Genomic DNA, 16,704 nt, shown 5'->3' with positions numbered 1-16,704 from the left:
TGTTAGATGGGTGATGAGCTGTGCTCAGTATTCGCCAGACGTAGCACTTTCCATTCAGGCCAAAGCATTAAATTTTTGACTTAGACCACAGAATATTTTGCCTCGTGCTCTCAGTCTTTCACGTGCCTTTATGAAGGACGGGCAGGCTACGCACCCAGAGTGACACGTCCAGATGACGTGGGTGGAGTACGAGGCGAGCTCAAAGAAGAAGCTTCGCGATTGGTGCTTGGTGAGCGAGCGCGCGAAGAAGAATCTTCACGATTGGTGCTTGGAGAGTGCGAGCGGCAGCAAGAAGCTTTGCGATTGGTTGCGTGAGGGGGAGCACATTTTAGGCTCTTGCGAGGGAGAAGGAGGCCATTTTGTGCATCTTGAGAGAGAGAGCGGTTTTCTTCAGGGATCGTGAAGGAGCTTGGATTGTTGGGCTCTTCGGGGAGCTGGAGGCCGCGTTGTCCTTCCCCAAGCTGAGGAGAAAGAAAGGGCTGTCTGCGGGTTCGCCACAGTCTCACTACTGAGCGTTTTTCAGCGCGCAGTGTTTTGACACCGTCACCATTTTCCAAGCATCCTGCCCTGGTGGCTCCTGACACCACAACTGCCGACCTCACCAACAGGACCATTTTGAGGACAGTTAAGTTCCGGAGAGAGAGCTTTTATTTTATTACTTTACCCTGTGTGCGTGTTTGTATCTGAGAGGATCCTTGAAGCAGAATTTCGTTACCTCAGCTTTATTTTTTTTTATCGTTACATTTTCGTTAATTATCGTTACATTTTCGTTGTCGTGTATCTGGTTGGGTTTCGGATTAAACCCCTGTTTGCGTGTAGTCAAATGCTTTGTGTCTCTTCCATCTCGTGCGCAATACCCGCCATTATTGGGAGGTCGCTTCGGGAGTTAAAGCTGGTTCAGCTCATCCGCCCAAGGCTGGTGTCAACTAGCTACGGACGTGACGATATATACACTGGACAGGCAGACAAACGCTCTTCCAGACAGCATTTCTCTACAGGCTACGCTGTAGAAATTCGACTGACGTCATGGGATATTATGTGTAGATCAGGGACAAAAAAAATCTCAATTTAATCCATTTTCAATTCAGGCTCCAACACCAAAATGTGAAAAGGTCAAGGGGTGAGAGTACTTTATGGAGGCAATGTAACTATTATATCAGCACACAGACACAATTACTGTTGCTCTCCAAAGAAAAGCAGAATGCCTGAGTTTCAAAATAAAATTTTGGCAAAGATGTATTTATTACTTTGTGTTGTAATCTTTCATTTTGTTACTGTTACTTTAGCAGCAGAAATCCTTAGTAAAGTAAAAGTCAAATCGCAGCTTTATGTGACCAATGATTACATGGAAAGCCAAAAACTCTCGAGGCTCAGTCCAGTCGGAGTAAAGTGGAATGCCCAGGCAGTGTGCCTAGTTTGAGTTCCACTTCCTGGGTTACATCGCCGTTTCAATGTGCAGAACCTAAGATATATTATGTTCCTGCCTGTCACCTGCAAGAGAGCTGGTGTGCCACCTCTGGGCCTGTTAAAGACTTCACGCTCATACGAAGGCCGGGGCACGTTCTTCAAAGTGTAAATAGAGTGCATAAAATGTTTTTGGGTTTCCTGTTCTCCCTTCCTCCCTTCCTCCCTTTTTAAATACAGACAGTATCAAACTGTGTCTCGATTGAGACAGCAAAATCCTATAGACTATATAGGACAGATTTGGCAGGACATTTAACATCCAAGTTTAACTGCTTCCCCATTGAGCGTGACAAATCGCTCTGAGTCGCCATTTTGAGTGGCTCGGTGAGGAGGAGGAGGAGGATTTCAGTGTGTCACTCAAGCGATCTCAGAACCAAACCGAGCCAGATAAGGTATGATTAGGCCATCAATCCGTCTAGATGAGTCTGGGCCGATTGGTCGACGAGACTGCCATAACAATATGTATATTTAAAGAGAGGCATGTTGGGTTTAAATTGCAATGTTTGCTATTGGCGTCGTCAGTACTTTGGCGAATTTTCTGACATTCCACCACTCTCGCAATTATTTTTCCAGACACTCTTCTCAAAAATAAATAAAAGCATGAAGAACCAAAATATGCAGCTAACACGAGCTCAAAGCACACAAGAAATATGTCACATGCATTTTATTCAACAGAATGGCAACGCAGCAAAGTACACAGTACTATTGCTAAAGGAAATGGCCAAATACTCAAGAACCATGTGACCACATAAACTAGGCAAGGAGCATCCAATAAGTTCCAAACAGACGTCTCACAGATTTTTTTCCCATTCTGCCTTTTCCTTCAATTCACGTTCCACTTCATGTATGTAGGGCTGTAAGTAGCCAACATCCTTGTGTGGAGGGTCACATGTGAGAAAAAAACATCCAGAACGAGGAAATGAAATTGAAATGGCAAAGTCTACATTGTATCAAAAACAATAACCAGCCCAAATGGCCAATACTTTTCAAAAATGTCAGTATGTACTACGAATCAACGATCAGCAATTACAAAAGAACGATTCTGATTTAATGCGAAAGACAAACATACCTCTTCATATTTTATCCATTGGGATTCGGGCAGGATCCGGTGTTTCATCGACAGATCGAGTGCCACTTTCATGCGGTAGGTCCGTTCGTTGTACGCCTTCTCAGGAAGTCTTCGAATGGCCTCCCGAACGACCGGCGTCTCGTCGAGCAAGTCGTCATGCATCAGTCCTGTGCAGAGTGGGGCAAGATCAGGTCAACCACAGATGAATGCCCGCATGCCACCACGAGAAAAATAATTCAACGAAAAAGAGCGCTTGCATTTCGTTTAGAACGTTTCCTCTTTCTCCTGCTGTTCCCTTTAATTGTGTCCTGATCTGTGTCCTAAGCTCTTCCATGAGCCCAGACCATGTATTACAAACAGCTTTGAGGCACAAATGGAGGGCAACAAAGCTCAAGTTAAGGTAACAACCGTAGCAGTAGTTTACAGCAGTGTCAAAGCTAATTTTAAATCACCGATGAAATCTTAATGCAAAAAGTAAATTCCATTTGTTTGTTTAATATGCAAAGAAACAATAATTTTCAATTGTAAAATAACAACAGCAATCGTCTAATGCAACAGCATATTGATTAAGAGAATAAAATTGCATTACTCCTTTGGGTTGGAGATAGCACATGCATGGGTGGGCTTTTTTGATATTGGAAGGGTGGTGTTAATAATTGCCTATCCCCATCCCCAAAACAAAAACAACCAAATACATGGCTCAAAACAAAAAACGTCCCATTTTTTAAAATCAATTACAGCTACGAATACATCATCACATTTCATTTTGTTTCATATAATGTCTCGTAAAAAATTGACAAAAAGTTCAAGTGTCTTTATCCCTGAAATGGTGCGTTTCACGGTCTGGATTGCGGCCAAGTTTTTGATGTCCACACGAAAGTAGACGTGGCGGCCAGCATTTTTAAAACAAAGACTGGAGGTCTCCTCAATGTAACGAGGTGGCCACATGGAAATGTCGCAAGATTAGCATGTGGAAAGTTGAACACAAAGTTCTGCAAGATTACGAGGAAATGCTCAAACATCACAGCAGACATCCAGTCCCACGAGAAGAGTTCAAATGGGACTTCGCCTTTGACATGACGAGCACACAAAACACGACAATGAGAATAGAGTTACCCATGTGCACATCGTTTGATCTTTGCCTTCAATAATGGTCGGGCTGAACCGATATCAAGCAGGTTTGAAAGAATCCACACTTATTTGAGATAAAGGACAATACAGAATTGCACCCACATCACCCCTATCCCACTATCCACCCACCTCCCATCCCACGCTTTAGCTACATAACAGAGGGAGTGTTACTTTATGGGAAGCCCATCCTATAATTATGCTGCCCTTGCAGAAACCCAAATATTAGCCCGGCGGAAAACAAATGCAGCCACAATCTGTTCGACCTCTCCCCACGATTAATGCATGCAAGTCATGCGGTTAGAGTAAGACGACATCAAGTCGACCAGTATGGCGAGTACCTTCGGTAAACCGAAACAAAGATCCGTTTGAAACCTCCTGTCCACCAAATCCGGATGAGAGCTATAGAACGTTCTGGGTGAAGGGGCTCAATGGTTCTAAGCGACTACCATGCCATGTGCAAGATTCTCCACCATGACAGAGTACCTTTGACCTTCTTGCTATCTACTTACAAAAGCACGTCAATGAGCCTTCGGAGAAAGACGACTTGAAATGCCGATTACGATGGAGACCACAAAAACATGGCCTCTCTTCAAGGCCAACTGTTATCGGTTCAAAAAGCACAATGTCACAGTGCCAATGGTATTTGATGCACTTACATTAATGCCATGTCCATGAGCAAAGATATTTTAGTGATGACATCATTTAAAGACAATCTTTCTATTAAAAACAAAAAATCTCAATCTTGTGGATTGGAGTGGGCAAGCCGATAATGAAACTTGCATGGAAGCATTTTAAGGGTTAACAGTCAGGCTCATCCCAAGCGCATAAAAAAACGAGTTCGCCAAACCAATTAATGATATATGATGCATCGCAGCGCCTGTGATGTGTAATGCTTTGAAGATATGCCCATGGCGACACACGCGAACCAAATAAAATGTATACGCTAGAGAAATGACCCACCATGTACAAAATTGGAACATTAGCAGAGACACAGGAATTGGCACCATTATATTTTTCGAGACACGCATTATATTTTTCGAGATATACAAAAAAATTCTGCTCAACATAGTCAGTCAAATCTCCATAGGAATGTCATGACATCAGCACTCACAACAAGCAAGAAATGTCCATGCGCAAAGACGCGTCGAGGGCCTGCCCAACTCTAGTGATGACATAATGCTGACAAAAGGGTATGGATGAGATGTTAGAAAATAAAATAAAACACCAATACTGACTTGTCACATTACTTGAGTCCCTGACACTCTTCCTCCCTCGAGGTAGGATTCCACAAATCCACGTGACCGTCACACGACATCTTTTATAAAAGTGTCTAAACGGCAAGCCGAGATGACTTCCCCTTTGGGTGTTTTAGCAGCTGCAATGATGATTATTCCGATTTTCTGTTTAACCAAAATGTATTCCGGTAGCAGATAATTTCTGGTAACAGTGCAATATATATTTTGTATTCTACAGCTGATCTTCGCACACACAACCACCGGGAAGAGATCGAGAATAAGTTTGGATGATGAAAAAAAAAACAATCAATGATAAAAAACAAGCAACGGTCCGCACCAAACCTTTCCTTATAATGAAAAAATTCCAATAATAATTCTATCATTCGATCTGTAGGAAGCGAAAAATTGATTTATTATTCCTAGTAAGTTTCAAAATCGTGGTAATGGTCAACTCTTTCATAGTCATCATTTCATGTGACAAATTGTGCCCAATGCCCTCATGCAGAGCAGTGCAGTCTGGATATATACCTAAACGATTTATTTATTTACTAAACAGTAGCCTAAAGCTCATGGAGGGGCTTACTCCTAGATTACATGCAGAACAAGGACATTGAGACATTGTATACTTTTTAACATTAATCAAAAGGATATTACGAGGGAATAGACAAATCAACACATGAAGTGGGATTTCAACCTGCAATCTCAGCATTGTGAGCCATGCGATCAGGAGGGCCAAATAGGCGAACCCAATATATATTTAATATACAGGATTGGTGTTGGCTTAGCGGTTAGGGTGCCGGCTTGGGATCCTAGGATCCTGGGTTCGAATCCCGGTCGATCGCTGAATTAACGCCAGGGGGGTTGACTCAGCCTGTCATCCTTCCGAGGTCGGCAAATTGAGTACCAGCTTGCTGGGATGAATGATCACGGTGTGTACCCCGATTTAGAATAGGTACACCGTATTCCTGCGCATCGTAAGAGCGTGACCAAGGGTTGGCGTCAGGAAGGGCATCCGGCCATAAAAACATTGCCTCAAAACAGGGAACCATGATTGTCATGGGGCCCGCAAGGCTAACCCCTGCTCGAGCGGGGAAAATGGCCTTAAAACGATCATTCATTCATACAGGATGGAGGCTCATGAAGGAGTGAGGTGACCGAGGATATAAAAAAAAAAAACTAGAACAATGCGACTGTTACCAATATGCCTCCGCATCGTCCCACAATGGGTAGATGCCATCACTCTGCATATGTATGGGTAGGGGATCACGTTTGTGAAGTTTCGTGGTGATCGGATAAGGTTCGTTTTTCTATCCAATATGGCTGCCAAACCACGTGACCGATGACCATTTTCAAACTATATGCAACAGTGCTGTTAGATGATATTTGTAAAATTTCACATCGATAGGGTGAGCAGTTTCAGAGATATAATTATTTAATATTTTCCTTCAATCCAATATGGCTGCCAAACCATGTGACCTATGATGTCATAAATTTTATATTTCAATACAAATGGGTCATATAATCATGTGCATGCAATTTCAGATTTTTAGGATAAATAATTTGCTTAAAACATTTTTGGCTGGTACACCACTTCACCTATGATGTCATCATTATCATGCTTTTGTTCCCCATTGGGAGTACTTCACAATGTGTCAAGTTTCAAATTTTTACATTCAGCTGTTTCCGAGAAATAAAATTGTAATTATTTGCTTTTAATCCAAGATGGCTGCCATACCACGTGATCTACGACGTCACAATTATCATAAAAACATTCTGCATGGGTGTCACTCCTACCCTGAAAGGTTTGTCGGAATCGTATATATGGTTGCTAAGAAAAACGAGGTTTAGCCCGTGAGGACTTACGGACAACCCGAAAACACAATGCCTCCGGCGACTTTGTCCGTGGAGGCATAATAATTACGACACTCTTCGACGTCACCACGTTGACCGATATCCCTCCGCCGACATTATTACATCATTATACATACTTGTTGTACCAAGTTTGATTTAAATCCCCTCAGCAGTTCCGAAGTTTTTTTTTTTTTTTGTATACAGAGTCGAGGCTCATGTAAGAGCTAACACTGAACATGAAAACATGCACATACACACAAAACATGTAATGAAGGGAGCAGGAGACAAGAGGTGAGATAGGGAAGCACACAAGCACAACAACAGAAGAGAACAGGGACGAAGGTAGATCTGCGGAAGGAGAGGGCTGTGGGAGGAGGGAGGGGTACACGGTACAAAGCAATTTAACATTTCTAGGAACCTCAGTAAAGAATCTGGGGATTGAAAGAGGCGGATTTGGGGTGTTTTAACGGGGGTAGGAAAGATCAAGGTTTTGGATGGGGGTTAGGGTTAGGGATCCTTCATCGCGGGAGATTCCAATGATTCTGAAAGCTTTGGTTTCAACAGCGTGAAGCCGAGCTAGGTGTGAGGCAGGAGCACCAGCCCAGAGGGGAGAGCAGGATTCCATTGAGCTGCGGATGAAAGCCTTGTATGTGGTGAGGAGCTCAGGTGTGCCAAGGAAGGACTTCGCACGACGGAGGATGCCCAGTCGGCGACTGGCTTTAGTTATCATTTTTATTATTCTGAAGTTATCACATTTTTACCTGATATGACATCTGACCTTTGATCTGTTGATGCCATACTCCAATCAGTTCATCTTTACCTCATTATACATACCTGCCCAAGTTTGACTAAGATCCCTTCAGCCCTTCTCAAGTTATCGCGGCAACGAAAATCTATCACGGACGGACGGACGGACAACCTGAAAACATAATGCCTCCGTCGACTTCGTCGGCGGTGGCATAAAAAGGCAACGAACTGACAGTGGAGCAACATGATCACGATTGGACACACCAAGCAAGGGAACAAACAAACAGAAGAGGGGAGTAAACACAGTAACCTGCAAGAGAGAGAGATGAGAGGTAGGGTGAATGGGGTTATAAAAGATTACCTAGCATAGTAATAAGTGAATACATGAGATGGTAGTGCAACAACTGCTTAAAACCATGGAAGGATGTGTGGGATTGAGCATCAGGAAGGCAACACACGTCTACAATGTGAGATCAACAGGTCTTGTGCTTCATGGGCTCGGGCCTTATCGCAGGAAGACAAAATATATTGACGCAAAAGCTTCTGCAGATTCCAAGAGAACAGATGTGATGCTGGGCTGGGAGGTCGGCGATTCAAGCTCCGGCGAAGTAATACCAAAGACTTTAAAAATTAGTATGTGCTGCTTCCTTGCTTGACGTTCAACATTTACAGACTTGGCATTTAATATGGAATATTTTTTTTGTGGGGGTGAACTTACTTTTCAAGATGACTTAGAACCAAAAGTTCATTGGAATTATGTTGAAATTATTCTAGATTTTGTTAATGTGACCTTTAAAAGAAACAAAAACCACATTTGACATTTCGAAACAAATAAATTGATCCTTGAAAGTGATGTAAACTGATATCAAACTCAATTCACGGACAGTACTGTGTTAAACTTCTGTACGTTTTCCAGAAGTATCTCTTTATTTTGCACATTAGCCAAAAAAAAATTCAACAAAAACAAATGCTAAATTATGACTGGGATTACGGACAGTAAAATTACAGTTCAGTACTTCGTGTAACCCCCACGAGCATTCAGGAGAGCACGTACACGTTGAGGCATGCTGTTCACGAGATTTGCCAAGGTTTGGACAGGAATCGCTTGCCATGCAGTGACAATAGTCTGCTGCGATTCACGCACAGAGGTAGGCTGCTAGTCCAAGTTGTCGATTTGACGCGTTAATTCTGCCCACAAGTTCTCTATAGGATTCATATCCGGGGACATGGCAGGCCACTCCATATGCTCTACACCATGGTCAGCAAGAAAGTGTTGGATCATGCAAGCACGATGAGGCCGTGCATTGTCATCTTGGAAGACAAAGTTTCCTCGAAAGGCTGCACGAGCAAATGGAAGCAATGTTTCTTCCAGAATGACCCTGTACTTGAACTGGTTCAGGTTTCCATTCAGAACAAGCAGGTCAGTTTTGCCCCCTGAATGAAAAGCAGCCCAAACGGTAACCCCACCACCTCCAGCTTGGACTCTTGGCACTATACAATCTTCGTTGTGGGCTTCATGCACTTGTCTGCGCACTCGGACGCGGCCATCTTGACGATAGACCAGAAATCTAGACTCGTCACTGAAGGTCACGTGATTCCAGTGTCCTGGCTGCCATTGACGGTGCTCTCTGGCCCACTGCAATCGGCGGCGCTGGCTGTGTTGTCTGGTCAGGCATGGCTTTCTCAGGGGACGCCTGGCACGATAGCCTGCTTGAACCAGTCGTTGGTTGACTAGCCTTCTGGATACAGGCACATTTGTCAGTTGCTGCCACTCAGCCCTAAGCCGATTAGCTGAATTGGTACGGCCATTGCAGACTAACCGGTGCAGCTGGTGATCATCTCTCCTTGTGGTTCTGCGTAGACGTCCTGGCCTCGGTATTGGAGTAGGGACACCGCTCTGAGCATTTCGTTTCAGGATCTTTGACACCTGACCTTGAGTGATGCCATACTGCCGAGCAATAGCACGCTGTTTCATGCCAGAATTTCGTAAAGCCACCACTCCATGACAAACAGCATTGTCAAGTTGACGGACCATCTCCAGAGGAAGCGGCAATAACTTTTGTAGACGTGCAGCAGTTGTTTTCCACGAATACAGAACGCAACAACCCTTATATACCCGATTGTGAAGCCAATCGTCAAATGTACCTGTCCTTACATTTTGTCACGCCACCTGTGATATAATCCTGTTATTGACCTCTTGCTGCGACAGACAATCAGTGACATGGTTCTTTCAACAAAGACATCACTGAAGGGTAAAATAAACTCACCAGATTGATATACTGAGTTCAGAAAGTAAACCCAAGTCAAGAAAAAAAAAAAATCCATATTAAATGCCAAGTCTGTAAAAGGATAGAGCACAGACAATCTCATAGGTTGGCATCTTTGGAGAGGAGGAAATTCCTCTTAGGAAAAACACCGCTGAGCCCAATGACAAAAGCTGCGCCATTGTTGTGATAGCACTGGTACCCAGAGTATCCCGGGAAGTGACGGCACTCCACCCAAGCTCAGTGGCTGTGTGTGTTTCGTCACGTCAGTGTGTGTGTGTGTGTGTGTGTGTGTGTGTGTGTGTGTGTGTGTGTGTGTGTGTGTGTGTGTGTGTGTGTGTGTGTGTGTGTATGTGGCAGCTCCATTACAAACCATAGACCTTGTATATAAAATAGTCTAAGGGAGAGCAGTACTCAAATGAGCATCAGACAAGAACCTTGTGGACTGTGAGTAGCTCTGATTTTTCAAGGAAAAACTTGGATCTATGCAGGATGGATCGACGGCCTGCAACTGACTTTAGCGGCCATCTTTCTGATATGGTCCACCAAAGAGAGACCGATGGTGAGGCTGAGAAGTCCAAGAGAATAAACCTCTTCCAGTGGCTTTACATGGAAGCGTATAAGGTTGGAGTCCTAGAGCGAGAGGGTGACACAGCGAGATATGCGAGGATTGAAATACATTTTCCATTTTTCCACGTGACAATAATTTGATTATTACTAGGACATTACCACAGCCTTGTCAGGATTCACTGCAGACCAAATTATCAAAATCTCGCTCTTGGGATGCTTGTGGATCTATGCCGGCACACTGAATGAGGCACAAGCAGGCCCGAGCGACCCCTGGTGGCAAGCTCCAATATTGAATATGCAACAGGCAGCTAATCTCAAATTAATCTTGACTTTCTATTAATTCATTACCTCCACCACCAAAGGTGGATGGAGGTTATGTTTTCACCCCAGTCTGTTTGTTTGTTTGTGAACAAAATAGCTCAAAAAGTTGTGGATGGATTCGGACGAAATTTGGCAGAGATGTAGCATATGTGACAAGGACGAAATGATTAGATTTTGGTGAAGATCGGGATTCGGATGCGGCTACTAGAATTTTAAAAAGTGATTCTTCACCATTGGGAGATAGGGCCAAAAATGATACATAGCAGGATATCTCAAAAAGCTGTGGACGGATTTGGACGAAACTTGGTGGACCGGTTGGATGTCTGACAAGGACAAATACATTCGATTTTGGTGAAGATCTGAATATGGATTCGATTATGAGAATTATTGAATTTTTTGTGATTCTTCACCATTGAGAGATAGGGCCAAAAACTATACATTGCGGGATATCTCAAAAAGTTATGAATGTATTTGGACAAAACTTGGTGGACAGGTTGGGTGTGTGACAAGGAAGAATCGATTCGATTTTGGTGAAGATCTGAATATGGATTCGAATATGAGAATTATTTAATTTTTTAAGCGATTCTTCACCATTGAGTGATATGGCCAACCAGGTGGAGGTATGTATGCTCTCTACTGAGTACCGTTCTGGTTACATATATTTTCAAGTTCAATTATTAATTATTGAGGTGGAACCGTTAGGGGTGGGAGTGTGAGAATAAATTATTGACATGAAACCGATTTTACAGGATTCAAAAACAGGGGCTCAGGATTAGTTTGTGTTTCTGGCCTGTCCATGGGACAGGTAGGATTGACATGGGACAGGTACCTGTTCCACCAACCAATGCACCTGTCCAACTATTCAGACCTGGGGGAGGGAGTAGCGGGATTGGTGTTCACAGGTGGACAGAAGACATTTAGTCAATCCAGTTTAGTGACAAATGCAAAATAACAGTTAAAGTTAAAACGAAGCACATCATGGATGGAATGCAACTAAATATGCTACATTATTTATGCAGTACAAGATTTTTTGGATTTTGTACTACCGCAACCTTTACGGAGCGTTGGTGCTGCGGAAGCAGTTCCATGGCAAGAGTTATACTGGGTGGTTTGCCATTGCCTTCCCAGCGTTGTTTGTCCGTGCTCTGTCCTCTTGCATGCCGAGCCTCAAGGCAGGAAGCAGGACGTACCTTTATTTATTTATTTTATGCCTTTGGTACGACTCAGTCGGAGATATCACTCTGTGGAATGCTACCAGTTCTACCCAAACAAGTATGATAGTTGTAATGCTATAGTTCTGGGCCTTATGGATCTTCTTTCAAAATCCTTCTCATCCTTAATGAATTTCCGTGCGGCATTTTTCTGCATTACAATTTTTATTTGAGAATATGGATGCGATCAGTGTTCACAACAAAATAGCTATTGGCTCCACTTTCATAGTCGAGACGATACAGGCACGAGGCCTTCCCCAAATGAAAGTGACCATTCTATTCCACGATGAGTAATCATGCTGCCGGTTTTAGGGCACAATTCTGCTCTGAGAGGCAGTTACCTGAGTGCATTGTTAAACCGCTATTTTAGGCCTTTACAGGTAATAGGGAGCTGTGTAAAACTGGAAACTCGCAACAATCATTCCTACTTAGTGCGAACAAAACCTACCACAGCACCAATCTTCATAAAACTAGATCATTTGAGATATGCACATTCTTGGGAACTACTGGTGAAAAAGGGTAAGGAGGAGGAGGGGCGCATCAGGGCATAATGCTCATATCTCTTCATAGGGGCATAATGTTCATATCAGTCAGCACATATTTTAACAGCTGTATGAAGGTTAGATCAAACTTGTCATGAAGCTCCAGAGAAATATGGAAATAACTCGTAAATTATCTTCATCTCGTACTGTATGATGTGTTTAAATGTGCCTCGAGTGAGATGCACTCTCGAACGCTGGACGCAATGAGTTGAAAACTGCTGGTTGTACTTGGGGTAGAAGGAAGTGGGTGGGAGGTGAAATGCACAAGAAGGTTTATAGGTAGTTAAAGAATACTCCATAACTAGGGGGTGAGGATGGGGAGAGGGGAGGGGTGGGTAGGAGGTTCACGGTGGGATCTCAATTCTCTCTATGCAAATATATAAGTTGTAGTGCTACTCCCTCCCGGTGTGTACACTGGTTTAGAATAGGTACACCGTATCCCTGCGTGTCGTAAGAGGCGACTAAGAGGGTTGGCGTCAGGAAGGGCATCCAGCCATAAAAAAAACATTGCCTCAAAAAGAGAACCATGACAATTACAACTACATGTGGGCAGGGTACAGCCCGAAGTGGAGATCGGTTTCTGAGGTTTGGGACATGGAATGTAGGGACAATGACAGGGAGATCAGGAGAAGTGGTGGAAGTATTGATCAGAAGAAGAGTGGACATATGTTGTGTGCAAGAGATGAGATGGAAGGGAAGTGGTGTGAGAATGGTGAAGGGTAGGCAGGGACAGAAATACAAGTTTGTGTAGCAAGGGTGCCCGGAGGGCGTGAATGGTGTTGGTGTCCTGTTTTCTGAGGAGTTTGTAGACAGTGTGGTGAGTGTGACTAGAGTGAGTGATAGGTTGATGATGGTGAAAATGATGATTGGAAAGCTCTTGGTGAACGTCATCTCGGGATATGCTCCGCAGGTGGGTCGGAGCGATGAAGAGAAGGACAAGTTCTGGTGTGCGATAGAGAAGCTGAAGGAAAACGTGAAAGATGAGGAAGTTGTTGTGGTAGGAGGAGACCTAAATGGACATGTGGGAAGGAGTATGGACGGTTTTGAGGGAGTTCATGGGGGTTACGGATATGGTGTGAGAAATGGAGAAGGTGAAAGGATTTTGGAGTTTGCTGATGGAGCTGATTTGTTGATTTGTAATACTCAGTTCCAGAAAGAGGATAATAAGCTTGTTACATACAAGTCAGGTGGGTCGACGACAACCGTTGACTACCTGATGGTACGCAGGCGAGATAGGGGGCACCTCCGGGACACAAAGGTGATCCCGGGGGAGGAGGCTGTTTCACAGCACCACTTGGTTGTCTGCGACATAAGGGTGAAAGGTGCGAGGAGAGCTCGGCGGGTGAAGTACCAACCGAGAATGAAGGTGTGGAGGTTGAAAGAGGTGACAGTGAGGGAGGCATTAAAAGAGAGGCTGAGTAGGGTAGAGGATGATGTGGTTGAGCTTGAAAGTGGTTGGATGTCAATGAAAGATAGTCTGTTGGGAGCCGTTGGTGAGGTATGTGGATGGACAAAAGGACCACCGAGGCACTCGGAAACATGGTGGTGGGATGATGAAGTTGGAAAGAAGATTGACAAGAAGAGGAAGAAGTTCAAGGAGTGGCAGAAGGCGAAGGGTACGGGAGCAGAAAAAGCAGAGCATGAAAGTTATAAGGCAGCCAAGAAGGCTGCAAAGAAAGAGGTAGCAAAGGCGCAGGAGGCATGTAGGAAAATGTTCGGAGAACGCTTTGATTCGGAGGAGCGTCAGAGAGCGGTATTCAGGTTTGCAAAGCATATAGCGAAAGAGAGGTGTGATGTGATGGGGGTGAGTTGCTTGAAGGATGAAGTGGGACAAATCGTTGTGGACCCAGATGGAATTAAAGGAAGATGGAAAAGATATATGGAAATGCTGTTGAATACAGAGAATGAATGGGATGGCAACGTAGAGAGTAACCCAGTTTTAGGACCGGCAGAGAAGATAACTGAGAAGGAAGTTGAGGAAGCGATAAAAGCAATGAAGAGTAGAAAAGCGGGAGGGCAGACGGGAGTTGTGGGAGATATGTTGAAGGCAGCAGGAAGTTGGGGTGTGAAGAGAATGACAGAGATTTGTAATCTGGTGGTGAAAGAAGGCCGCATTCCAGTGGATTTGGGAACTGAGTACCCTCGTCCCTCTATACAAGGGGAAAGGTGACCCTCTGGAGTGTGGCTCGTACTGAGCGATAAAGGTAATGGAAAGGGTGTTGGAGAGGAGGATAAGGAAGAAGGTGAAGATCGACGAAATGCAGTTTGGATTTATGCCAGGAAGAGGAACGACAGACGTGCTCTTTATTGTGAGGCAGTTGCAGGAGAAGTACATGGAGAAGAGGAAGCAGTTGTTTCTTGGGTTTGTAGATCTGGAGAAAGCATTCGATAGGGTTCCACGCGAAGTATTGACATGGGCATTGAGGAAGTTAGGAGTGGAGGAATGGTTGATCAGAGTCATGATGGCAATGTACAAAAGGGCGTGCACAGCTGTAAGGACGAAGGATGGGAACAGTGGTGAGTTTGAGGTGAAGGTGGGAGTGCATCAGGGGTCGGTACTAAGTCCACTACTATTTGTAGCTGCTATGGAGGTGCTGGCTCAGAACGTAAAGGAGGGTTTACCGTGGGGGTTGTTGTATGCAGATGATCTGGTGTTGATTGCGGAAAGTGTGGATGGACTGAAGGAAAAGATGAACAAGTGGAAGGAATGTATGGAGACAAAAGGTCTGAAGGTAAATATCAGAAAGACGAAGGTGATGGCAAGTCGTAAAGCATGTGGTGAGGTGGAAAGAACTGGGAAGTGGCCATGTGCTGTGTGCAGGAAGGGTGTCGGAGTGAACTCCATTCAATGCACAATGTGCGCTGAGTGGGTTCATCAAAAATGCAGTGGTCTGAGAGGGTCATTAACCAGTGTGGCAGCTGTATTCAAATGTAAGGTGTGCACAGAGGGAGCTGCAGATGGAGGAAATGTTGAGTTGGATCTTGGAGACGGCATGAAGCTGGAAGGTGTGAAAACATTTTGCTACCTCGGGAGACATGCTGAATGGAGAAGGTGGATCAGACTCGGCAACGGTTGCTCGAGCGAGATGTGCATGGAAGAAGTTTCCGGAACTGAGTGGCGTGCTGATGAGGAGGGGAGTGTCGTTGAAGCTGAAGGGAAAGGTGTATGCTATGCTGCATGTGTGAGAAGTGTTATGATTTATGGGAGCGAGACATGGGTAATGAACGTAGAGCAGCAACGAAGGCCGGAAAGGGTGGAAATGCGAATGGTTCGGTGGATGTGCGGAGTATCCTTGAGAGAGAGGAAGACAAATGATGAATTGCGAAAGATGATGGGAATAGAGCCTGTGATTGATGCTGTGAAGAGGAACAGGTTGAGATGGTTTGGTCATGTGTTGAGGAAGGATGAAAGTGACTGGTTGAGAAGAGTGATGGAAATTAATGTATAAGGAAGTAAAGGACGGGGAAGACCGAGAAAGACTTGGCTAAAGATGGTGGAAGAAGAAATGCGGGCAAGGGGGTTAACAAGGACAGATGCAGAAAATAGGGGAAAATGGAGAAGATTGTCATGGTGACCGTGACCGCAAGGCTAACCCCCGCTCTAGCAGGGAAAATGGCCTTAAAATGCATGTTGTTGTTGTTGTATTATTTCTTGTTTCGTGTGTGTGGGTGAGTGAGTGAGTGGATGAGGGTGTGTGTTTTTGTATGTTGAGTGGTGCATGTTGTGTTACGGATTCGGCCCTAATGATTGTTGTTGGTTCGAAGTATTCTGGTGGTTGTGGTTGAATGGAAAGGGTTATTATAGTTAAAAGATTTAAAAGCGCTCCTGGTAAAATGTGGCCGGAAATCCGGATCATGACCGGAAGAGGTGGGGCGAGGAAGAAGAGGCGGTAGGAGATCGTGGAGAGACGTGGTTGTTGAAGCTCCGGACCGAGCGTTCGACGTACAGTACGATTGAACTTTGCGTCCTTGAAGGGAAGTTCGGGCGATAAGAGATATCGCCGGAGTGCGTGGAGCCTGTGTTGTCGGGTATCCTCATTGAGGTTCCGGAGGATCCTGGCGTCAAAGCCCGGGTTGGAGTGAAAGCCGTCTGCCATCTTCGCCACGCGAGCAACCTGCAGTGAACCGGGTTTGGTCGTGTCGGCTGGGCATTATTCCCCGGTGGTTTGCCGGGGACGGCTGTGCCAGAAAGGGCACGCGAGAATTATATGGAGGCTCGCGGATTGAACCGCAAACGTGTACGTCGGAGCGCGTCTTTTTGAGGTTCCGTTCCACCGCTGTATTGCTGGGTGCTGAACA

At 44.7% G+C, this 16,704-nt stretch overlaps 1 protein-coding gene across 1 annotated transcript in view; it reads right to left on the bottom strand.

The window, feature by feature from the left end:
* Positions 1-2,113: 2,113 nt before the first annotated feature.
* Positions 2,114-16,704, bottom strand: part of UQCRB (ubiquinol-cytochrome c reductase binding protein) — a 67,204-nt gene continuing 52,613 nt past the window's right edge. Inside the window, exons 3-4 of the mRNA XM_068108367.2 lie at positions 2,534-2,700; positions 2,114-2,336 (exon numbers count right to left, since the gene is read on the bottom strand). Coding sequence (XP_067964468.1) covers positions 2,256-2,336; positions 2,534-2,700 — 248 coding nt within the window. The 3' untranslated portion in view covers positions 2,114-2,255. The remainder of the gene's footprint in view (positions 2,337-2,533; positions 2,701-16,704) is intronic.

This window comes from Myxine glutinosa, chromosome 2 (assembly GCF_964187855.1).
Source record: "Myxine glutinosa chromosome 2, kmMyxGlut1.1, whole genome shotgun sequence".
Classification (NCBI taxonomy): Eukaryota; Metazoa; Chordata; class Myxini; order Myxiniformes; family Myxinidae; genus Myxine; species Myxine glutinosa.
The sequence above is the reverse complement of the archived record's forward strand: the minus strand, read 5'-3'. Positions and strand labels throughout refer to the sequence as shown.